The sequence below is a fragment of the Hyla sarda genome, chromosome 4, assembly GCF_029499605.1.
Source record: "Hyla sarda isolate aHylSar1 chromosome 4, aHylSar1.hap1, whole genome shotgun sequence".
NCBI lineage: Eukaryota > Metazoa > Chordata > Amphibia > Anura > Hylidae > Hyla > Hyla sarda.
In genome coordinates this window covers 232,997,275-233,023,929 of record NC_079192.1, presented here as the reverse complement: position 1 = coordinate 233,023,929, position 26,655 = coordinate 232,997,275, and the positions used below count along the sequence as shown (strand labels likewise).

At 44.0% G+C, this 26,655-nt stretch overlaps 1 protein-coding gene across 3 annotated transcripts in view; it reads right to left on the bottom strand.

The window, feature by feature from the left end:
- Nucleotides 1–19,977: 19,977 nt before the first annotated feature.
- Nucleotides 19,978–26,655, bottom strand: part of PANX2 (pannexin 2) — a 70,453-nt gene continuing 63,775 nt past the window's right edge. For all 3 annotated transcript variants that reach the window (XM_056573723.1, XM_056573724.1, XM_056573725.1), the window contains one exon: nucleotides 19,978–20,875. In XM_056573723.1, the coding sequence (XP_056429698.1) occupies nucleotides 20,505–20,875 (371 nt within the window). In that variant the 3' untranslated portion in view covers nucleotides 19,978–20,504. The remainder of the gene's footprint in view (nucleotides 20,876–26,655) is intronic.

The window sequence follows — 26,655 nt, the reverse complement described above, 5'->3', positions numbered from 1 at the left end:
TGGTGGCGATTGGCGGCGGCAGGCAACGATCCTCTCCCTGTTGCGGCGTGCGGCGATCCTGCTGACTACGGAAGCCGGTGAGATCTGGAGGGCTACAGTTTGGAGACCACTATACAGATGTTTCAAAACTACAACTACCAGCATGCCCAGACAGCTGTTTGCTTTGTGGACATGCTGGGATTTGTAGTTTTGCAACATCTGGAGGGCCACGGTTTGGAGATCACTGTGCAGTGGTTTCTTAACAGTGGTACTCTAAATCTTGCAAAACTACAACTCCCAGCATGCACGAACTGCAAATGGCTCGCCATGCTGGGAGTTGTAGTTGCATACCTCCAGCTGTTGCATAATTATATCTCCCAGCATGCCCTTCGGCGATCAGTATATGCTGGGAGTTGTAGTTTTGCAACAGCTGGAGGCACACTGGTTGGAAAATACTGAGTTAGATAACAGAACCTAACTGAAGGTTTTCCAACCAGTGTGCCTCCAGCTGTTGCAAAAGTACAACTCCAAACATGCATGGTCTGTCAATGCATGTTGGGAGTTGTAGTTTTGCAACAGCTGGAGGTTTGCCCCCCCCCCCCCTCCACATGTGAATGTACAGGGTACATTCACATGGGTGAGTTTACAGTGAGTCTCCTGCTTTAAGTTTGAGCTGCGGTAAATTTTCCACGAAACTCACCTTAAACCCCCGCCAGTGTAAATGTACCCTAAAAACACTACACTACACTGACACATAATAAAGGGTAAAACACTACATATACACCGCCTTACACTGTCCCCCCAAATAAAAATGAAAATGCATCATACGGTAGTGTTTCCAAAACGGAGCCTCCAGCTGTTGCAAAACAACAACTCCCAGCATTTCCGAACAGCCACTGACTGTCCAGGCATGCTGGGAGTTTAGCAACAGCTGGAGGCACCCTGTTTTGGAATCATTGGCGTAGAATACTTCTATGTCCACCCCTATGCAATCCCTAATTTAGTCTTCAAATGCGCATGTGCTCTCTCACTTCGGAGCCCTGTCGTATTTCAAGGAAATAGTTTAGGGCCAGATATGGGGTATCTCCAAACTCTGGAGCAATTGCGTTACAAATTTTTAGGGGGCTTTTTCTCCTTTTACCCCTTATGAAAAGCCTGTTAGTGTAAAAAAATATTTTTTTACACTAACATGCTAGTGTTTTTTTTTTTCACAATAGGTAAAAGGAAAAAAAGACCCACATAATTTGTAAAGCAATTGCTCCTGAGTATGGAAATACCCCATATGTGGGCGTTAAATGCTCTGCGGACGCACAACAATGCTCAGGAGTGAGAGTGCACAATGTACATTTGAGGCCTAAATTGGTGGCTGATTTTACAGCGGTTCTGACATAAACGCAAAAAAATAAATACCCACGTGTGACCCCGTTTTGGAAACTACACCCCTCACGGAACGTAACAAGGGGTATAGTGAGCTTTAACACCTCACAGGTGTTTGCCGAATTTTCGTTAAAGTTGGATGGAAAAATGACATTTATTTTTTTTTAACAAAAATGCTGGTGTTACCCTTAAACTTTTCATTTTCACAAGGGAAAATAGGGAAGAAAAAAAAACTTGTAACCCCATTTCTTAAGTAAGAACATACCCCATATGTGGATGTAAAGTGCTCTGCGGGCGAACTACAATGCTCAGAAGAGAAGGAGCTCCATTGGGCTTTTGGAGAGAAAATTTGTCCGTAATTGAAGGACACGTGTATTTACAAAGCCCCCATGGTGCCCCCATTTTGGAAACTACACCCCATTTTTCATTTGCACGACCCACTGTTCCAAAAATCTGTCAAACGCCAGTGGGGTGTAAATGCTCACTGCACCCCTTATTACATTCTGTGAGGGGTGTAGTTTCCAAAATGGGGTCACAAAAGGGGGGTCCACTGTTCTGGCACCACGAGGGGCTTTGTAAACGCACAAGGCCCCCGACTTCTAATCCAACCAAATTCTCTCTCCAAAAGCTCAATGGTGCTCCTCCTCTTCTGAGCGTTGTAGTGCACCAGCAGAGCACTTTACGTCCACACATGGGGTATTTCCATACTCAGAAGAAATGGGGTTACAAATTTCGGGGGGCATTTTCTCCTATTACCTCTTTTAAGAATTAAACATTTTGGGGGAAAAAAACTGCATTTTAGTGAGCAAAAAATGTCATTTATACATACGATTTTAACGAGAAGTCGTCAAACACCTGTGGGGTGTTAAGGCTCACTAGACACCTTTTTATATTCCTTGAGGGGTGTAGTTTCCAAAATAGTATGCCATGTGTTGTTTTTTTTGCTGTTCTGGCACCATAGGGGCTTCCTAAATGCGACATGCCCCCCAAAAGCCATTTCAGCAAAATTTGCTTTCCAAAAGCCAAATGTGACTCCTTCTCTTCTGAGCATTGTAGTACACCCGCAGTGCACTTGACGTCCACACATGGGGTATTTCCATACTCAGAAGAGATGGGGTTACAAATTTTGGGGACATTTTCTCCTATTACTCCTTGTAAAAATTAAAAATTTGAGGAAAAAACAGCTAAAATGCAGGGTTTTCCTCAAATTTTACATTTTTACAAGGGGTAATAGGAGAAAATGTCCCAAAAATGTGAAAAGAAAAATTCATTTACACATCCAACTTTAACATCAAACACCTGTGGGGTGTTAAGGCTCACTAGACCCCTTGTTACATTACTTGCGGGGTGTAGTTTCCAAAATGGCATGCCATGTGGTTTTTTTTTGTTTTGTTTTTTGCTGTTCTGGCACCATAGGGGATTCCTAAATGTGACATGCTCCTCAAAAACCATTTCAGAAAAATTCACTCTCCAAAATCCCATTGTCGCTCCTTCCCTTCTGAGCCGTCTAGTGCACCCACAGAGCACAACATCCACATATGAGGTATTTCCTTACTCAAGAGAAATTGGGTTACACATTTTAGGAAGATTTCTCTCCTTTTACCCCTTGTAAAAATTCAAAAACTCGGTCTACAAGAACATGCAAGTGTAAAAAATTAAGATTTTGAATTTTCTGCTTCACTTTGCTGCTATTACTGTGAAACAACTAAAGGGTTAACACACTTACTGAATGTCATTTTGAAATTTTTAGGGGTGCAGTTTTTATAATGGGGTCATTTATGGGGTATTTCTAATAAGAAAGCCCTTCAAATCCACTTCAAAACTGAACTGGTTGTTACGCCTAGCGCTCCGGGTCCCCGCTCCTCCCCGGAGCGCTCACGGCGTCTCTCTCCCCGCAGCGCCCCGGTCAGTCCCGCTGACCGGGAGCGCTGCACTGTCATGGCCGTCGGGGATGCGATTCGCACAGCGGGACGCGCCCGCTCGCGAATCGCATCCCAGGTCACTTACCCGTCCCGGTCCTCTGCTGTCATGTGCTGGCGCGCGCGGCTCCGCTCTCTAGGGCGCGCGCGCGCCAGCTCTCTGAGACTTAAAGGGCCAGTGCACCAATGATTGGTGCCTGGCCCAATTAGCTTAATTGGCTTCCACCTGCTCCCTGGCTATATCTGATCTCCTCCCATGCACTCCCTGGCCGGATCTTGTTGCCATTGTGCCAGTGAAAGCGTTCCCTTGTATGTTCCTAGCCTGTGTTCCAGACCTCCTGCCGTTGCCCCTGACTACGATCCTTGCTGCCTGCCCCGACCTTCTGCTACGTCCGACCTTGCTTCTGTCTACTCCCTTGTACCGCGCCTATCTTCAGCAGTCAGAGAGGTTGAGCCGTTGCTAGTGGATACGACCTGGTCACTACCGCCACAGCAAGTCCATCCCGCTTTGCAGCGGGCTCTGGTGAAAACCAGTAGTGACTTAGAACCGGTCCACTAGCACGGTCCACGCCAATCCCTCTCTGGCACAGAGGATCCACCTCCTGCCAGCCGGCATCGTGACAGTAGATCCGGCCATGGATCCCGCTGAGGTGCCGCTGCCAAGTCTCGCCGACCTTACCACGGTGGTCGCTCAGCAATCGCAGCAAATTGCCCAACAAGGACAGCAGCTGTCGCAGTTGACCGCCACGTTACAGCAACTTCTGCCTCTGCTACAGCAACAACCATCTCCTCCGCCAGCTCCTGCACCTCCTCCGCAGCGAGTGGCCGCTCCTAGCCTCCGCTTGTCCCTGCCGGACAAATTTGATGGGGACTCCAGACTCTGCCGTGGATTTTTGTCTCAGTGTTCCCTGCATATGGAGATGTTGTCGGACTTGTTTCCTACAGAACGGTCTAAGGTGGCGTTCGTAGTAAGCCTTCTTTCAGGAAAGGCCTTGTCTTGGGCCACACCGCTCTGGGACCGCAATGATCCTGCCACAGCCACAGTCCAGTCCTTCTTTGCTGAAGTCCGAAGTGTCTTTGAGGAACCTGCCCGAGCCTCTTCTGCTGAGACTGCCTTGCTGAACCTGGTCCAGGGTAATCCTTCCGTTGGCGAGTACGCCATACAATTCCGTACTCTTGCTTCTGAACTATCCTGGAATAACGAGGCTCTCTGCGCGACCTTTAAAAAAGGCCTATCCAGTCGCATCAAGGATGTGCTGGCCGCACGAGAGATTCCTGCCAACCTCCAAGAACCCATCCATTTGGCTACCCGCATTGACATGCGTTTTTCTGAGCGACACCAAGAGCTCCGCCAGGAAAAAGACTTAGATCTCTGGGCACCTCTCCCACAGTATCCGTTGCAATCTACGCCTGGGCCTCCCGCCGAGGAGGCCATGCAAGTGGATCGGTCTCGCCTGACCCAGGAAGAGAGGAATCGCCGTAGAGAAGAAAATCTCTGTCTGTACTGTGCCAGTACCGAGCATTTCTTGGTGGATTGCCCTATCCGTCCTCCACGCCTGGGAAACGCACGCACGCACCCAGCTCACGTGGGTGTGGCGTCTCTTGGTTCTAAGTCTGCTTCTCCACGTCTCACGGTGCCCGTGCGGATTTCTTCTTCAGCCAACTCCTCCCTCTCAGCCGTGGCCTGCGTGGACTCTGGTGCCTCTGGGAATTTTATTTTGGAGTCCTTTGTGAATAAATTCAGCATCCCGGTGACCCGTCTCGTCAAGCCGCTCTACATTTCCGCGGTCAACGGAGCCAGATTGGATTGCACCGTGCGTTACCGCACAGAACCCCTCCTGATGTCTATTGGACCCCACCACGAAAGGATTGAGCTCTTCGTTCTCCCCAACTGTACCTCTGAGGTCCTCCTTGGTCTGCCATGGCTCCGGCTTCATTCCCCCACCCTTGATTGGACCACCGGGGAGATCAAGAACTGGGACTCTGCCTGCCATAGGAAGTGCCTCTCCCCCCCTCCCAGTTCCGTCAGGCAAACCTCAGTGCCTCCTCATGGCCCCCGTCCTGGTGTCACACTGCCCCGTGCCAGGCTTCGCCCTCTGCCCTCCCTCCCCATTCCCACTCCTGCTGTACTGCCTGCCGTTGAGGAAACCCTCCATTCTTTCCCGGTGTCCTCATCCCAGGGGAGGCAGTTACCGGACAAAGAAAAGGGGAGACCTAAGGGGGGGGGTACTGTTACGCCTAGCGCTCCGGGTCCCCGCTCCTCCCCGGAGCGCTCACGGCGTCTCTCTCCCCGCAGCGCCCCGGTCAGTCCCGCTGACCGGGAGCGCTGCACTGTCATGGCCGTCGGGGATGCGATTCGCACAGCGGGACGCGCCCGCTCGCGAATCGCATCCCAGGTCACTTACCCGTCCCGGTCCTCTGCTGTCATGTGCTGGCGCGCGCGGCTCCGCTCTCTAGGGCGCGCGCGCGCCAGCTCTCTGAGACTTAAAGGGCCAGTGCACCAATGATTGGTGCCTGGCCCAATTAGCTTAATTGGCTTCCACCTGCTCCCTGGCTATATCTGATCTCCTCCCATGCACTCCCTGGCCGGATCTTGTTGCCATTGTGCCAGTGAAAGCGTTCCCTTGTATGTTCCTAGCCTGTGTTCCAGACCTCCTGCCGTTGCCCCTGACTACGATCCTTGCTGCCTGCCCCGACCTTCTGCTACGTCCGACCTTGCTTCTGTCTACTCCCTTGTACCGCGCCTATCTTCAGCAGTCAGAGAGGTTGAGCCGTTGCTAGTGGATACGACCTGGTCACTACCGCCACAGCAAGTCCATCCCGCTTTGCGGCGGGCTCTGGTGAACACCAGTAGTGACTTAGAACCGGTCCACTAGCATGGTCCACGCCAATCCCTCTCTGGCACAGAGGATCCACCTCCTGCCAGCCAGCATCGTGACACTGGTCCCTAAAAAATTCCTATTTTGATAATTTTGTGAAAAATTGCTGATAAGCTTTGAAGCCCTCTGATGTCTTCCAAAAGTAAAAACATGTCAACTTTATGATGCCATCATAAAGTAGACATATTGTATATGTGAATCAATATATAATTTATTTGGTATGTCCATTTTCCTTACAAGCAGAGAGCTTCAAAGTTAAGAAAATGCAAAATTTTCAAAATTTTCATCAAATTTTGGAATTTTTCATTAGGAAATGATGTAAGTATGGATGAAATTTTACCACTAACATAAAGTAGAATATGTCACGAAAAAACAAATCTCGGAATAAGAATGAAAAGTAAAAGCATCCCAGAGTCATTAATACTTAAAGTGACAGTGGTCAGATGTGCAAAAAATGCCCGGGTCCTTAAGGTTAAATAATACAGGTCATCTACTCCTACCTGACTGTCATCCCATTGTTTAAGAAAAACTGACTAATTTCTCATACAAATAATCGGTTAATCATAAAGGCTTACATACTTTTGCTGTTAACAGATCTATGATAGTGGATAATTGTCTTCAATAAATAAATGAACAAGTCTTATTTTTTTTATCGTTTGTTTCATTTGGTTCTCCTTATCTATTTTTAGGACTTGTGTGGAAATGTAGTTTTAGGTCAAATATAGACACTGTATGTGTCTCCATAGTTACAGATTCAGAACATATGTAGTCCGACCTGCAGTCAAATGATACTCCCTGTTCTTGTTAACCGAAATACAGTAGCAAAGAGAGCACAGAGGGGGCATAGCACACCAAAAGAATAATAACCAGTGAAAAATAGGGTGCACAACACTTACTGTCAGAATCATAATCTCACATTAAGTGATTGTGCACAACCAGGTACACAGCTTTAAAGTGATTGGAATTGAACAGAATACTGTTGTTTTAGCTCCCTCGACTTCCGAGCTTGATCCTGACAAAGGATATAACATGTAGTCCAAAATAGCAAGATCCCTGCATATGTTCTTCTCCTATTTTGGACTACATGAAAAACAGTAGCAGATAGAAAAGAGTAACGCAAGACTGCAGCATTTGTTTATTATGTAACACTGGTCTGCATAGAAGCTCTGTACATTATTTTTTTGTCAAGACTATTTCAAAGTTAAAAAAAAAATATTACCGTATATACTCGAGTATAAGCCGACCCACATATAAGCCGAGGCCCCTAATTTCACCCCAAAATCCCAGGAAAAGTTATTGACTCGAGTATAAGCCTAGGGTGGGAAATACATCATCCCCCCTGTCATCATCCAGACCCCCATCATTAACACCCTCATCATCATCACCCTGTCATCATCCCCCCTTCATCATCACCGCCTGTCATCATCCCCTTGTCATCATCCCACACCCCCCTTCATCATCCCCTTGTCATCATCCCACCCCCCCCTTCATCATCCCCTTGTCATCATCCCACACCCCCCCTTCATCATCCCCTTGTCATCATCCCACACCCCCTCTTCATCATCCTCTTGTCATCATCCCACACACCCCCCTTCATCATCCCCTTGTCATCATCCCACACCCCCCCTTCATCATCCCCTTGTCATCATCCCACACGCCCCCTTCATCATCCCCTTGTCATCATCCCACACCCCCCCTTCATCATCCCCTTGTCATCATCCCACACCCCCTCTTCATCATCCCCTTGTTATCATCCCACACCCTCCCCCCTTCATCATCCCCTTGTCATCATCCCACACCCCTTCATCATCCCCTTGTCATCATCCCACACACCCCTTCATCATCCCCTTGTCATCATCCCACACCCCCCTTCATCAACCCCTTGTCATCAGCCCCCCCCCCCTTCATCATCACCGCTTGTCAATGTTTGATACAGTGGTCTTCAACCTGCGGACCTCCAGATGTTTCAAAACTACAACTCCCAGCAAGCCCGGGCAGCCATCGGCTGTCCAAGCTTGCTGGGAGTTGTAGTTTTGAAACCTCTGGAGGTCCGCAGGTTGAAGACCACTGTGGCCTTCGACATCATCCAGCCCCCCTCTCACCCCCTTTAGTTTTGTACTCACCTCCGCTCGGTGGGACGTTAGGGTGCGCTGGTCCGGTGCTGCAGGACTGTCTGGTGGGGAGGTCGTCCGGTGGGATAGTGGTTCCGGGCTGCCATCTTCACCGGGGGGCCTCTTCTCCGCGCTTCGGGCCCAGAATAGAGGCATTGCCTTGACGACGACGCAGAGGGACGTTGGTAATGAACGTCCCTCTGAGTCGTCGTCAAGGCAACGTGACTATTCCGGGGCCGGGCCCGAAGCGCGGAGAAGAGGCCCCCCGGTGAAGATGGCAGCCCGGAACCACTATCCCACCGGACGACCTCCCCACCGGACAGTCCTGCAGCACCGGACCAGCGCACCCTAACGTCCCGCCAAGCGGAGGTGAGTACAAAACTAAAGGGGGTGAGAGGTGGGGGGGGGCTGGATGATGTCGAAGGCCGCAGTGGTCTTCAACCTGCGGACCTCCAGAGGTTTCAAAACTACAACTCCCAGCAAGCTCGGACAGCCGATGGGCTTGCTGGGAGTTGTAGTTTTGAAACATCTGGAGGTCCGCAGGTTGAAGACCACTGAGGGCGGAGAGTTCACTCGAGTATAAGCCGAGGGGGGGTGTTTTCATCACGAAAAATCGTGCTGAAAAGCTCGGCTTATACTCGAGTATATACGGTACTTAAATGTACTGCAACAATAATAAGAAAGACTGTTTACAAAAGTGGACATGTGCTTAAAAGTGCTTGTAGTTAAATGCTTTTGAAAGAGAAGGCAAATTACCAAATTACCCACTTACAGTATATAGAAGTACATAAAAGAGTTGTTCCATTTTGACCACCTCTTTTAAGCGATCAGCTGATCTCTACAGGTCTGGCAGCTGAAAACGTTAGTAACCAGCTTTATTATAACCATGGGGAGTTGTGGTAATAAATAGTGTCCATTCAAATGAATAGTCAACTGTGTCATAAATAGTTGTGGTAACTTCACATCAAGAGCCCCTTACTGCTGTGAGAAAATCCTTGTTCATAGTGTTTATATGTCTTAATTGGACAAAGCCAATAGGGAGATATTCCAAGAAGCTATTATATATTTTATTTATTATATATTTTAGTTACACAGGCAGCACTGCTTAAAGATTATTGCAAACAGGTAATTGCTGTGTCAACAATTTTACATCTACATCAGCAATCCTCAGATTATTTATGGTCTATTATCCTTGGCATTCCAGCTTTTGTCATACTAATATAATATAATAAAAATGCCATAACAGAATATTACCTCAAGGACTAGCAGGTCATTTCTAGATTTTAAGGAAGATGTCTTTGTAGTTGTGGCTCTTCTAATAAGAAACAACCTTTAGGATATATTAAACATATGCCTGCTCTTCTATTTATGAACAGTATATAAATGTTGTAGATGAATGAGTTATTCTAATAGTCAAGGATAAAACTTTTAAAAAATGTTACGTTGTGAATGCTTAGCCCTGAGATCCTATTTCTTTACTATAGCTGCTAGCTGACTTATACCTGTATTCAGGGGCGGACATATCGCCTGTGCAGCAGGTTCAGCTGCACAGGGGCCCAGCGTGTGAGGGCGGGCCCCCTCCCACGCTGGGCCCCTGTGCAGCTGAACCTGCTGCACAGGCGATATGTCCGCCCCTGAATACCATCGGACCCAGTGCACAGGGCCGCCATCAGGGGGTAAACCCATACACTTGTATGGGGCCCGGAGCTTCAGGGAGGCCCGGACGTCCCTGTACTTTTTTTTTTTCCGGCTAGTCAGTGAGTGACTGCGACTGTCACTCACTGACTCCTGGCTGGGTACCTGTCAGAACTATGACCGGGCCTCATAGTCTGGGGGGCCCGCAGGACTATGAGGCCCGCTCTTTCTAGGGCGCAGGCCCCTTAAGAAGTACGGCAGGGCCGGACAGGCCAGGGGGTGATGGGAGTCGACGTGCCCCGCGCAGGCACGCACGTCTACTCCAGTCACCTGACCTGTCCCGGCGCGATCTCCAGTCCAGCAGCCTCCCGACGGATCCTCCCCGTGCAGTGGAACACTGTGACAGGAGCAGCAGCTGCACCGAACCCCGGCAGGGTAAGTGAACGGGGGGGGGGGGGGGGTTGGATGGGGGCTATGTTGTTTGCAGACTACAATGGTGATGAGAGGTGCAGGGGAACAGGTGCTTGGGGTGTTATAGGGGTGATGAGAGGGGGGTTATGGGGGGTAATGAGAGGTGCAGGGGGTTATGGGGGGTAATGAGAGGTGCAGGGGGGTGTTATGGGGGTGATGAGAGGTGCATGGGGAGGTTATGGGGGTGATGAGAGGTGCAGGGGGGTTATGGGGGTGATGAGAGGTGCTTGGGGTGTTATAGGGGTGATGAGAGGGGGGTTATGGGGGGTAATGAGAGGTGCAGGGGGTTATGGGGGGTAATGAGAGGTGCAGGGGGGTGTTATGGGGGTGATGAGAGGTGCATGGGGAGGTTATGGGGGTGATGAGAGGTGCAGGGGGGTTATGGGGGTGATGAGAGGTGCAGGGGGGTGTTATGGGGGTGATGAGAGGGGGGTTATTGGGGTGATGAGAGATGCAGGGGGGGTTATGGGGGTGATGAGAGATGCAGGGGGGGTTATGGGGGTGATGAGAGATGCAGGGGGGTTATGGGGGTGATGAGAGATGCAGGGGGGTTATGGGGGTGATGAGAGGGGGGTTATGGGGGTGATGAGAGATGCAGGGGGGTTATGGGGGTGATGAGAGGGGGGTTATGGGGGTGATGAGAGATGCAGGGGGGTTATGGGAGTGATGAGAGATGCAGGGGGGTTATGGGGGTGATGAGAGATGCAGGGGGGGTTATGGGGGTGATGAGAGATGCAGGGGGGTTATGGGGGTGATGAGAGATGCAGGGGGGTTATGGGGGTGATGAGAGGGGGGTTATGGGGGTGATGAGAGATGCAGGGGGGTTATGGGGGTGATGAGAGGGGGGTTATGGGGGTGATGAGAGATGCAGGGGGGGTTATGGGAGTGATGAGAGATGCAGGGGGGTTATGGGGGTGATGAGAGATGCAGGGGGGTTATGGGAGTGATGAGAGGTGCAGGGGGTGTTATGGGGGTGATGAGAGGGGGGGTATTATGGGGTGATGAGAGGTGTAGGGGGGTTATGGGGGTGATAAGAGGTGCAGGAGGGTGTTATGGGGGTGAAGAGAGGTGCAGGGGGGTGTTATGGGGTGGTGAGAGATGCAGGGGGGGTTATAGTAGTGATGAGGAGAGGTGCAGGGGGATTATAGTAGTGATGAGGAGAGGTGTGGGGGGGTTATAGTAGTGATGAGGAGAGGTGTGGGGGGTTATAGTAGTGATGAGGAGAGGTGCGGGGGGTTATAGTAGTGATGAGGAGAGGTGCGGGGGTTATAGTAGTGATGAGGAGAGGTGTGGGGGGGTTATAGTAGTGATAAGGAGAGGTGCGGGGGGTTATAATAGTGATGAGGAGAGGTGTGGGGGGTTATAGTAGTGATGAGGAGAGGTGTGGGGGGGGGGTTATAGTAGTGATGAGAGGTGCCTGGGGGGGTTATAGTAGTGATGAGGAGAGGTGCGGGGGGGTTATAGTAGTGATGAGGAGAGGTGTGGGGGGTTATAGTAGTGATGAGGAGAGGTGCAGGGGGTTATAGTAGCGATGAGGAGAGGTGCGGGGGTGGTTATAGTAGTGTTGAGGAGTGGTTTGGCAGGGGTTATGGGGGTGATGAGGAATGATGAGGACACAGAGGATAAGAGGTATTATATTTAGTGGGTATAGTGTGTGGCAGGATTATATTTAGTGGGTACAGTGTATAGCAGTATTATATTCAGGGTACAGTGTGTGGCAGGATTATATTCAGAGTACAGTGTGTGGCAGGATTATATTTAGTGGGCACAGTGTATAGCAGTATTATATTCAGGGTACAGTGTATAGCAGTATTATATTCAGGGTACGGTGTGTGGCAGGATTATATTTAGTGGGCACAGTGTATAGCAGTATTATATTCAGGGTACAGTGTATAGCATTATTATATTCAGGGTACAGTGTATAGCAGTATTATATTCAGGGTACAGTGTGTGGCAGTATTATATTCAGGTTACAGTGTGTGGCAGGATTATATTTAGTGGATACAGTGTATAGCAGTATTATATTTAGTGGGTACAGTGTACAGCAGTATTATATTCAGGTTACAGTGTCTGGCAGTATTATATTTAGGGTACAGTGTGGAGCAGTATTATATTTAGTAGGTACAGTGAATAGCAGTATTATATTTAGTGGGTACAGTGTATGGCAGTATTCTATTCATGGTACAGTGTGTGGCAGGATTATATTCAGGGTACAGTGTGTGGCAGTATTATATTCAGGGTACAGTGTGTGGCAGGATTATATTCAGGGTACAGTGTGTGGCAGGATTATATTCAGGGTACAGTGTGGGGCAGTATTTTATTTAGGTTACACTTTCTGGCAAGGTTATAATGATTATTGTCTTCATGCAGAGGATGAGGATCTGCTGACAAAGTGAGGAGCCAATGATGTCCGGATGTCAGACTCTGCAGAGAAGATGGAGCTGGAGGAAGACCTGGTCTCTGGACCAGATGAAGAAGAAAAGATTACAGAGAAGATATCACTTAAGTCAGAAGACGTCACTCAGGTCACTGACATCATTGTGTGTTCTTATGACTGTCCCATCAGAGCTGTAGTCACTTGTAAGTTCTGCATTGATGATGGGTAAAACTGTGTCCAATCTGTGTCTCTTCAGCTGTTACAAAACTACAACTCCCATTGCCAGAGGCTCTTCAGACATGATGGGAGTTTTAGCTTTCCAACAGCTGGAGAACCACTTCAACCAAGGTGATCGGTGGGGGTCTCAGGCCTTGAGTTGTGTAAGGGGCCCCGAAATTTCTGATGGCAGCCCTGCCAGTGCACATATGACAGGGAAACCAGTCTTGCCCAGTCACTAAACTGCTACTTACATCTGCCCATGGGGACTTCCTGGCTGAGTTGCGTGCGGTGAATGACGTCATCGCAAGCACCTGGACGCTGACGTCCAGCGCAGAGCGTTCGATAACGTCACTTATAGCGCGCACCTCTGCCAGGAAGTCCTCTCAGGCAGATGTAAGTAGTGCAGGCAAGGTAAGAGTGTGTGGGTGAGTGAGAGTGTGTGTGTGTTTGTTTGTTGGGGTTATCCTACACTACCTTATGTGGGGAATCTATGCTACCTAATGTGGGGAATATATGCTACGCTACCTAATGTGGGGAAATTATGCAATGCTACCTAATGTGGGGAATATATGCTACATAATGTGAGGAAACTATGCTACCTAACGTGGGGGAACTGCTGCCTACCTAATGCAGATTAATGTGAGTTGCAGTGCAATTTTATGGCATATTATTTTTTTTTTTGGGGGGGGGGGGGGGGGGGCCCAGGCACATTCTTTGCACAGGGGCCCTCTGTTGTCTGTGTCCGCCCCTGCCTGTATTCATCACCATGACTTTAGACTACAGTTTCTCTGCACGTGATGATGTGAGAGGTGGTAGTCTAAGAAAACCTCTATAGACTATAGAATACCAGGGAAAACACATTGCGATATACTTCATCAGATTCTATATATACTGAGCTATTCGACTTTTGAAGCATTGGTACTAAAACTGGGAGAGACCTGTCAACCAAGTCAAGTTGGGCAGTAAGGAGCCAAAGGGGAACCGCCCAGCGGACACTTATTCCAATGCCTGGTTCTTTATAAACCGTAACGTTTCAAAGTAAAAGCATAGTTTACTTTAAACAGACAGCCGGTCAGTATTTAATTCTGTCCCTGGTTAAGGATCCCTTTAACTGTTACTCAAGATAAAGTAAATGCAAAGACATAAGCTGCCTATGCACAATATGATGCCATTACACGGACACGTTCTGTGTTTACACTTCTGTCATGTAATCCATTTACAGCAGAACTCTTCATGCATGTATAATTGGCTCCTTAAAAATGGATCATAAGCGGACCCCAACAGAACACTCTCTCATTTAAATCTGCCTTAGACTTCAATAGCAAAAAATGGATGCTTCAGTTCCATTTGTCGTATGGAATTGTCACAACAAGAAATGATAAGCTCTGTTATGATATATGTGGTATTCCTGTCACACCACACCACATATTTTTATAAAGTTATAAGCCCATTTGTCTTGTCAAAATGCCTCCAGGTCATACACTTCATCTTGCACTTTATCCCAATCGTCTTGAACTTGTTTGAGATCTCCCCAGAGTGGTTTGATGATATTAAGATCAGGAGATGGTGATGGCCAATCCAGAAACTTCCCCTTTTATTGCTGTAACCATTGGAATGTCAACTTGGAATTGTGCTTTGGCTCATTGTGGTGATCGAAGGCCAAAAGCATCCCATGCACAGCTTTTGTGCAGAAGAATGCAAATTGTTTTCCAGTATTTTCAGTTAACATGCTGCATTCATCTTTCCATTCATTTTTACCAGATTTCCTGTGCCTTTAGAGCTCACACACCCTAAAAACATCAGTGAGCCACCACTACACTTCACAGCAAGGATAGTATTAGTTTACCGATAGGCTTTGTTGAACTATCTTCAAACATATCACTTATGGTTGTGACCATAAGGTTCTATTTTATTCTTGACATTCCAAATTACAGTATGCTTTTGTATTCCAAACAATTCTTCTGACAATTGTGGCTGAAATCTTTTTTGGTCTACCTGACCTTGGTTTGGTATCAAGAGATCCCAAAAATTCCCAGTTCTAAATAAATGTTGAACAGTACTGACTGGCATTTTCAAAGCTTTTTTTTTTTTTTTTTAAATGTCCTTTTCTAAGTTCCATTACCTTGTTACACAGGACTTTTGACAGTTCTTTTCTACTCTCTATGGCTCAGTACTGCACAGTGCATCCACATGAGAGCTAACAAACTTATTGACTATTTAGAAACAGACACTAATAGCAATTTAAAAAGCCACAGGTGTGAGAAATTAACCTTTAATCATTATTTTATGTGTGTGTCACCTTGTGTTACTGTAGCAATGCAAACATTCAAGAGTATGGACAGTTTTAATCAGGGCCATTTGGTTGATTTCTGTTCTCATTATGATTTAAAAAGGAGCCAAACAACTATATGATAATAAATGGCTTCATGTGATCACTATCCTTAAATAAAAGACCTTTTTGCATGTCTGTCTTATTTTCTAAATCAATGGCAAAATTTCACAACTTCTGCCAGGGTATGCAAACATGTGAGCACAACTATATGTATGTTCATATATACTTTCACTCAACTGGTTATCAGGTTCATTTTTTTTTCTTATTCCTATATTAAACACTAAAATGAAGGAGAACGGATCCAGCTCAATGCAGGTAAAATCAAATTTAATCCATAGGACAAGGAAGGAACATTGTTCCTTCCTTGTCCTATGGATTAATTTTGATTTTGCCTGCATTGAGCTGGATCCGTTCTCCTTCATTTTCCTGTTATTGGCTGGTGCCGTCCAGCGCCTGGATCCATGCTCTGCTGTCCGGGGCGGGGTGAGCTGGTCCTCACCTTGTTTGCTTTCCTATATTAAACACTGTTTGAGATGTTGAAGAAATATCAGTATTTAATATGGTTTAATATTACCACTGACAGAAAGAAGTCAATTTAGAAATAAGCTGAGCTCACACTTTGTGGTTAAAGAGCGTTAGTGTGCCTAGCAATAGTAAACTGCGCAGTAGAACTGCACCTAGATGCAAATACATGTGAAGCAAACTGCATGTGACTTAGTCAGGAGTCCATGAACTTCACAGCAAAGACACACACAGTTTTCTACTGCACCGCGGCTGCAAGGTGTGAACATGTGACAGTATTATCAGACTAAATCATTGCCTTATTTCCTTTGCTGCAAGTTAAAATCTGTGAACTAAATCTATTCATTTGTTCCAATCTTGGGAAGAAAATACAGTCAGGTTGCATTGCAGTTGCATTAAAGTTTTCCTTACCGCAATTAATTTCTTCCATTATATACTATTGAAAAATGACACAATGCATTTACAAACCGCAATGCAACTGCAACGTGATTTCACTCATGAATAAAGAGGCAAGATTGGCCCATATGTGTTCATTAGACTATATTGTGGTCCTGCAATGAATAATTAACAGTGTTTTTTTTTATAGTTAACACATGTAAAATAACAATGTTTTACCTATAAAAAACTGCACAGCTAATTATCACAACGCAACACTGTGGCAAATTGTAGTAAAGTATGTGCATATTTTAATGCAGTTTTAACATGGTTTTAACTGCACCAAAACTAACACCTTTAGCCTTCCTATACACATACACACTATTTTTGCATTGTTTTTAAGCATTTGTAAAAAAAAAATAATAAAAAAAAAACATTTTTGGTGGCATTTTTTTATTTTGTTAAATTTGTAACAATCATTTTGTTGTTTCTTTTCTGGTATTGGTGCCAAATTTCACAAAAATGACAAAACAAAATTACCGTGTGTAAGCATTTCAGTAATTTGCTGTAGTAAGATCTGGACACAGCATTTTGACAAAAAAGCTGTATATATGCCATTACAATCACCACAAAACACTGAGCATGAATCCAGCCTCTTGATAATTGCTGTATACATAAATTTGTATTGTTTATTGAGTTTAATCACTAGCCCCCCCCCCCCCCCCCCCACCTGGATATTGTATATGCCAAGATAGGTTATGTGCAACGGAGAACTATGCGCTTTTTACTACTGTGCTTGTAGCATTCTGTACCCTGTATATATTGAGCTGCAAGTGTTGATTGTTTTCTTCACTAAACCACTGAATCCATATATAAAAATAATGTTCTCTTTGTAATATTACTATTAACTATATCATGAAAAATATAAACACATCTATATATTTATGTAAATAAAATGTACAAACAAGTTTTAGCACCCATAATCTAAAGAAGCATTATCCTAAGTCAGACACACATAGCTTTCTATCAAGATTTATGTATTCTGCCTTCTTGAAAAAGATATAGTGTAGATAATAGAACATTATAGTTATTTCATACAGTTGATTTGAAAACTAATAGTGATAATAATTCAAGATTGTAAGATTTTAAGAAGATTTAAAGTTGAAATAGCTGCAGTAAAACAGCCAGATATATGGTACTTCTTACCATAAAGTAATGCACAGTATTCCAGGATGGTGGCATCTGCTATGGTTTTGACAAGTTTGGAAATTTAAATCTCATCTTAGTTTTGTTGAAAAAGAATAGAATTTTTACCATGTAATTTAAGCATTTTTGCAATATGTTGCACAGGTCATATGCTGGAAAAAAAAGTTAATGCTGTTAATGCATTGAGTGGGTTTACATGATGCTCAAAGCGCACTGATGTATCCATTCATTACAATAAGCTCCTTTAACACTACGTTTGTGTTGTCCGTTTGCTCTATGCTTTCAAAAATATTACACATGTAAAACCCAAATAAGACCCCAATCACCCATGGATACAAATAAGAAAAAAAACATTGTTTGATGTTCAGCAATAAAACAATTGTTTTATTGCTGAACATCAAATAAAGTTGCTGCACGTTGCCACTTTATGACCTGAGTGTGACCACTTCCTTTGGGATCCTGAACGCCTGTTGCCAAGGTCGTTTTTTATTATTTCTATCCAGTTTATATACAGGACACCATCCGGCTGCACAGATCCACACCCTCTTTAATAACCCCATACGAGGTGATACGCATATTTCCTATATGCTCAAGGTGAGCGGCTAATTTATAGAGCCTGCAACCCCTTCCCGCAAGGGAAAATCCACCTCCCTCTATCCAGGGTAACGCACGAGGCGCTGCCTTCCGGTCTCTCTCCCCCCCCCCACCAATCACCCATGTCACTTTGGCCTCTGTTCGGTGGTTTCTCTCAGGGTTTCTATTTTCTGCTGGATGTAATATCGCAGACCTCTACACTATTCTATAAAGCAAAAACAAAAGATAACAAGCAGCATGCGTTTTTGTCTTTACCATAGGAGTCTATGTATGACAAATGCACCGTGGCATCTGTCCAAGCTATATGGCAAAGGAATACCAAAAACATACTGGAAAAAGAGGCTCTAAGTATTTCATAAATATTATTGGCAATCTCGAGTAGTAACACAGGAGCAAAGATGATTGGGTGTTTTCTGAACACAAAAATAACTATATCTGAAGACCATTGAAACCACTTTAGCATCACTGATGTATAAAATGTGTCACTGAGTATGAGCATAAATGCCAGGGCCAAACAACACTATGTAAATAACAAAGCCATTGAATCCACACATAGCAGGGGCATACAAGGAGGGAACACCAGATCCCAACAGGAGAAAAACAAAAGACCCTTACAGGGTATAGGTAACTGAGCCTTAAATAATACTGCTAAAAAGTGCCCACATAGTTCATATGGCCAAGTTCTCTAAAAAAAATTAAGTGGCACAGGTAAGGTTCAGGCTGAACAGGAAAAAATATTTAGTGGATTAAGAAATCCACCTTTGTCCACAGTATTCCCTCCATATAAGTTATACACTGAGGTGAAGATTCTGGGTTCCAGTGCAACATTTCTGCCACCTTGTGTCAATATCTGTGGCTGAGGGGCATTTGGGCCACTTCAGATTTCAGGGCCCTGGTGTATCTGCTACCTCTGCATACTTTATAACTACACCTAGTAATATAAGTAACACAAGTACAGCTAAACTAGCTATCCTGTAAAAGAACCGACCAGACAGGCAGCTTCCTAGGCCAATCTCCCACAAAATTACAATTTCTCCTAGCATTTTAGCTTACATAGAAGAAAAATTAATACCATGTGATTTTTACACACATACAAAGAAAAATAGTCTCTCATTATAACAAGAAAATAATCATTTCATTACAAGCAGAAATTAGGAATATCTCTAGAAATGTTCTCAGGTTACAGAACTCCAACAAACATGATTGTGATAGAAGGTTCATCAAAGGAATACAAAAATGTCACTTTGTTGGCTCACTATGAATGGATTCGGCTGGTACTGTGTTGGCAATTTTGCCATTCTGCTTGGTATCAGTTCAGTTAGAAAATTTCAGATTGAAAGGTTTGTGTCTATTTCGATAGTAAAATATATATATATATTTTTTTTTTGTATAATATTGATTACGTGTCACCATATTTTGCAGAATATATAAATAGAAACATTGATTGAAATTAAATAGTAATTACAAAAAGTACATGTCCCCTTTGCACTTCTACTTGTATTTAATTTAAAATATATATTGCTATTTCTTTTCACTACAACAATCTCCTCAAAGTAAAGGAATACTCCGTTGGAAAACTTTTTTTTTTCAATCAACTGGTGCCAGAAAGTGAAACAGATTTGTAAAAACGTCTATTAAAAAATCTTAATCCTTCCAGTACTTGTTAGCTGCTGAATACTACAGAGGAAATTCTTTTCTTTTTGGAACACAGTGCTCTCTGCTGACATCACCAGCACAGTGCTCTCTGCTGACATCACGAGCCATTTTAGGAACTGTCCAGAGCAGCATATGTTTGCTATGGGGATTTTCTCCTACTCTGGACAGTTCTTAAAATGGACAGATATGTCAGCAGAGAGCACTGTGCTCATGATGTCAGCAGAAAGCTCTGTGTTCCAAAAAGAAAAGCATTTCCTCTGTAGTATTTAGCAGCTAATAAGTATTGGTAGGATTAAGATTTTTTTAACAGAAGTAATTTACAAATCGGTTTAACTTTCTGGCACCAGTTGATTTAAAAAAAAGAAAAAATTCAATGTTTTCCAGCAGAGTACCCCTTTAATTTCTCATAAAAAATAAAAATTAAAAGATGCTGAAATTACGGCAAGAATTCGGCACCTCAAACTAATAGCAATTCTTATTGTATTTCAAAGGCCCTCCAATAAATAACATTTTTGAATTACAATAAAAATTCCTCTATTTATAGCTTGTGTTTTTAAACCAAACATAACCCACAGCACTATTATATGTTCTTTAATTATGGGTGGATATTCTGGCCAATTTAAAGTTAGCCAACTGTTTGTATACTGCCTGAGTATCATGCTGCATTATCTGGTAGAGTCAATATAACGTGTGCTTTACACTGCTGACTACATGGAAGAATCTTTAGATCCCCAACAGTGGTGACTAAGCCGTGTATGAAACTTGCCGGTTGCATATTTAAAAGGTAGCTCATTTTTATATTCCATGCTCATGCAGTGAGGTTGCATGGTGGTGTAATACAGTCTATTAAATCTAATAGTCCACTGAACTTATAATAGCCCTAGGTTCTTCATAAGGAGTTAACATGACTTGCTTTGGTGGTATAACTGAAATGATATCTGCTGAATCGGGAGAGGAGTTGCCCCTATCTATTAGAGTAGTAACATGCTCCTCTCTGTCCTCATATAAAGTGCTTATGTGAAGCAAAGGATGAGTTGGATTGCGGTTAAATACACTCATTGGCTCTGGTTTCACCTGACTGAGGGTAACACTTGACGTTGAAACTGCAGTGCTCGCTATGCGATTGCTACAAGTGAGAAATGTTCCAGAGACTGAAATATCTATACAGCTTTCAGATAATGGCTGGTTTTCTTTCTCAATAATGTTAGTAGCTTTTGACACATCTGTTAGAAAAAAAAAAGAAGAAACATACATTTTAGAATGCAAAAAAGCTTTCATATTAAACAAATTCCCATTAAACAAATTCCCATATGATCCTGTGATGCATAGGTGCATGCTCATGGATCAATAAGGATTTACCCACCATGAAGCTCTACAGTACAGTGTTGGCTTACCTGTTACGTGGACTAAATCACGATCTCCAAAGACGGAAAGATATTGGCAAGCCATATTTTCTGTCTAAATTTCATTGAATTGTTAAGATACTTCTACAAGAAACTACAAGTAGCACATGCTACTAATTAATATTTATAATATTAACAATATTAATTGATTCCAGGACAAACAATTTATGTGGAGACCATATATGTATATTGAAATCCTAACTCTGTGTAAAATTGATAATCAGTTCCAAAGTCTTCAAAATGTCATCCAAAAATAAGTAAAAAAAGATTAGAGAAAAATGACAGGATAACTAATACAGAAAAATTAAGTGTATGTATATATACATACAGACATGGCCATAAATGTTGACACCCCTGAAATTTTTCAAGAAAAGGAAGTATTTCTCACAGAAAAGGATTGCAGTAACACATGTTTTGCTATACACATCTTTATTCCCTTTGTGTGTATTAGAACTAAACAAAAAAATGGTGAAAAAAAAGCAAATTGGACATAATGTCACATCAAACTCCAAAAATGGGCAGGACAAAATTATTGGCACCCTTAACTTAATATTTGGTTGCACACCCTTTGGAAAACATAACTGAAATCAGTTGCTTCCTATAACCATCAATAAGCTTCTTACACCTCTCAGCCGGAATGTTGGACCACTCTTCCTTTGCAAACTGCTCCAGGTCTCTCTTATTGGAAGGGCACCTTTTCCCAACAGCAATTTTAAGATCTCTCCACAGGTGTTCAATGGGATTTAGATCTGGACTCATTGTTGGCCACTTCAGAACTCTCCAGAGCTTTGTTGCCATCCATTTCTGGGTGCTTTTTGACGTATTTTGGGGTCATTGTCCTGCTGGAAGACCCAAGATCTCAGACACAAATCCATCTTTCTGACAATGGGCTGTACAGTGCGACCCAAAATCCATTGGTAATCCTCAGATTTCATGATGCCATGCACACATTCAAGAAACCCAGTGCCAGACACAGCAAAACAACCCCGAAACATCATTGAACCTCCACCATATTTCACTGTAGGTACTGTGTTCTTTTCTTTGTAGGCCTCTTTCCATTTTCGGTAAACAGTAGAATGATGTGCTGTACCAAAAAGCTCTATCTTGGTCTCATCTATCCCCAAGACATTTTCCCAGAAGGATTTTGGCTTACTCAAGTTCATTTTGGCAAAAAATGTAGTCTTGCTTTTTTATGTCTCTGTGTCAGCAGTGGGGTCCTCCTAGGTCTTCTGCCATAGCGTTTCATTTCATTTAAATGTCGACGGATAGTTTGTGCTGACACTGATGCTGCCTGAGCCTGCAGGACTGCTTGTATATCTTTGGAACTTGTTTGGGGCTGCTTATCCACCATCTGGACTATCCTACATTGACACCTTTCATCAATTTTTCTCTTCCGTCCATGTCCAGGAGATTAGCTACAGTGCCATGGGTTGCAAACTTCTTGATAATGTTGCGCACTGTGGACAAATGCAAATCTAGATCTCTGGAGCTGGACTTGTAACCTTGAGATTGTTGATTTTTTCCCAAAATTTGGGTTCTCAAGTCCTCAGACAGTTCTCTTCTCCTCTTTCTGTTGTCCATGCTTAGTGTGGCACACACAGACACACAATGCAAAGACTAAGTGAACTTCTCTCCTTTTTATCTGCTTTTAGGTGTGATTTTTTTCATATTGCCCACACCTGTTACTTGCCCCAGGTGAGTTCAAAGGAGCATCACATGCTTGGAACAATCTTATTTTTCCACAATTTTAAAAGGGTGCCAATAATTTTGTCCAGCCCATTTTTGGAGTTTGGTGTGAAATTATGTCCAATTTGCTTTTTTTCCTCCCTTTTTTTGGTTTAGTTCCAATACAGAAAAAGGGGGACATGTATCAAAGATTTTACCCCTGTTTTGTGTGTATGTTTTTGCGCAAAATTTTGCGCAAGCCCTTTTTTTTTGTGCATTTTTTTGCGCACATTTTGGTAGAGCATGTCCTCCAGATGTGGCCGAATCAGGGTACCTTGGAGTGACATCTATAGTACGCATGGATTTATTAACTGCGTACTTTTCCTTTACACCAAAAATTTTGCCGCAAGAGCTGTTTTTTTTTGCGCAAATATAAGCCATCTTGGACTTAACGTAGCAAGATGCTCTAAATCATCGATTCTATTTTCCAAAGAGTGGATTGAGGAGATTACTATATTTACCCGCAATTTATGAAGCTCATTGCACTTGATTGATAAATTTAGCGCTTCTGCACATAATTTAGAATTCGGGAAAAGGGGTAAACTGCTTCTACCATACACAAATAATGATACATGTCCCCCAAAGGAAATAAACATGTGTATAGCAAAATATGTGTTACTGCAATCTTTTTCTGGGAGAAATACTTCCTTTTCTAGAAAAATTTTAGGGGTGCCAACATTTACGGCCATGATTGTATGTATGTGTGTGTGTATATATATATATATATATATATATATATATATATATATATATATATACACACACACCGGTATATGGAATAACTGCTAGAAGCTTTAAATCACTTTATACACTGCTCAAAAAAAATTAAGGGAACACTTAAACAACACTATGTAACTCCAAGTCAATCACACTTCTGTTAAATCACACTGTCCACTCAGGAAGCAACACTGATTAACAATCAATTTTACATGCTGTTGTGCAAATGGAAAAGACAACAGGTGGAAATTATAGGCAATTAGCAAGACACCCCCAATAAAGGAGTGGTTCTGCAGGTGGTGACCACAGACCACTTCTCAGTTCCTATGCTTCCTGGATGATGTTTTGGTCCCTTTTGAATGCTGGCTGTGCTTTCACTCTAGTGGTAGCATGAGACGGAGTATACAACCCACACAAGTAGGTCAGGTAGTGCAGCACATCCAGGATGGCACATCAATGTGAGCTGTGGCAAGAAGGTTTGCTTAGTCTGTCAGTATAGTGTCCAGAGCATGGAGGCGCTACCAGGAGACAGGCCAGTACATCAGGAGACGTGGAGGAGGCCGTAGGAGGGCAACAACGCAGCAACAGGATCGCTACCTCTGCCTTTTTGCAAGGAGGAGCAGGAGGAGCACTGCCAGAGCCCTACAAAATGACCTCCAGCAGGCCACAAATGTGCATGTGTCCACAGTCAGAAACAGGCTCTATGAGGGTGGTATGAGGGCCTGACGTCCACAGGTGGGGGTTGTGCTTACAGCCCAACACCGTGTGTCAAATGATGTTTGACATTTGCCAGAGAACACTAAGATTGGCAAATTCGCCACTGGCGCCCTGTGCTCTTCACAGATGAAAGCAGGTTCACACTGAGCACATGTGACAGACGTGACAGAGTCTGGAGATGCCGTGGAGAACGTTCTGCTGCCTGCAACATCCTCCAGCATGACCGGTTTGGAGGTGGGTCAGTAATGGTGTAGGGTGGCATTTCTTTGGGGGGCCAAACAGCCCTCCATGCGCTTGCCAGAGGTAACCTGACTGCCATTAGGTACCAAGATGAGATCCTGAGACCCCTTGTGAGACCATATGCTAGTGCGGTTGGCCCTGGTTTCCTCCTAATGCAAGACAATGCTAGAACTCATGTTGCTGGAGTGTGTCAGCAGTTCCTGCAAGAGGAAGGCATTGATGCTATGGACTGGCCCACCCGTTCCCCAGACCTGAATCCGATTGAGCACATCTGGGACATCATGTCTTGCTCCATCCACCAACAGACGTTGGCAGATGCTTTAGTCCAGGTCTGGGAGGACATCCCCCAGGAGACCATCCGCCATCTCATCAGGATCATGCCCAGGCATTGTAGGGAGGTTAAACGGGCACAAGGAGGCCAAACACACTACTGAGCCTCATTTTGACTTGTTTTAAGGACATTACATAAAGTTGGCTCAGCCTGTAGTGTGGTTTTCAATTTTGATTTTGAGTGTGACTCCATATCCAGACCTCCATTGGTTGATAAATTTGATTTCCATTGATAATTTTTGTGTGATTTTGTTGTCAGCACATTCAACTATGTAAAGGCGAAAGTTTTTCATACGATTAGTTCATTCATTCAGATCTAGGATGTCTTCCCTTAATTTTTTTGAGCAGTGTATATAAAAGGCAGGAGCTTCATCAGGGTCTGCAGCATATTTTATGCTGAAGATTCGCTGATGCCAGTCACTACAGCGAGCTCCCTTCTGCGGCTGGGTAGCCCTGTAAGTCTGCTTATAACAGCGGATCTCCCGCTGCAGATCTGCTATGAGCAGACACACAGGGCTACCCAGCTGCAGCAGAGAGTTCGCCCTAGTGACTGGCATCTGAACATCAGCAGTGAATTTCACTCTACGTGTGACCCTAACCTTAAAGAGATTAATTTTTTCTAAAATTTGGTTGACTGGCCATTTGACCCTCTGTTGGATTACTACATAGAAGGAGCTGCAGTGAGAAAGAGGTGCATGTGTACGGATGCTCCCAGCCAGCTGATCTGGAGATATGTGCTAGCACATGATCTTGGCTCAGAAAAGCTACATGCTGTGGAGAGAGGGGTGTTATGAATATGTATAAGAGGCCAAAGAATGCCCCCAGTGCACCAAAGGACCTTATTTGCATATTATTATTTTTAAAGAGTACCTGTCATCAAACCATATTTTCTAAACTAACAGATTATATTCTCTAACTACTAACACCCCTCCTGCCCTTAAATTTTTTTTCAGAGCATTAAAAAGCTGTGTATCATAAATTTCCCCTTGCTTACATTGTGTGAGCTCCCGGCAGGAGAAAATGGATGTTCCCGAGAAGGCGTGACATTACTGAAGCCTGCAAAACTGTGCCTCACCATGCCCTGCCCCCAATTCCTGAGTTTGGTCTCCTGCCAGGCCAGGTGGAGACCAAACTAACTGTTTACTTGCACAGGGAACAGAACAGAGCCATCTAGTGGCCGTTTTTTCAATCACATTAAACACATATAAAGTTTGAGAATTTTAACAGCAAGTAATTAGCAATGTGTCATATAATTACATAAGGAACAATATATTAAAAGTTTAGTTTGGTGACAGGTACTCTTCAACTATATCTCAGCAACTGCGCGACGTACAGACACACCACAAACACCCTTGAGATAATCCAGGAAATAAGTAAATCAGTCAAACTGCCATGTGTGTAGTCTTCAAATTACCAGATATATCTTGTTTACCATGTTACTGCCAAACTGCAAGCTAGTCTAAGAAAGTCCATGCCATAAATGAGTTTTATCTGTACAATATACTTTTGTTGTCATGGACATTTTTCACTGCAATATGGCACTCATGGCTTGAAGCCAGGAGCCAATACACGCAAACAACATTAACATGTTTTTCAATGCCACTATGTATACAAGTTAGTTTTGCAGTTTTTTTATGTAGTTTATTGAGTATTATTATGCTATGAGAATTGCTTTGTTTGTACTAATATGTAGCCACATCTATCCAACTGTTGCTGACTTCGCACAAAAGTGTTGTTTTTTTTAGCACCGATTAAGCAGCCAAAGGTATGGCTGCATTACACAACATAGTTTTAGTATGTAATTTCTAATGTAAAGTTGCGCTTTAAAACATTATGGCTCTGAATGTGTCAATGCAAAAACAAATAATTTC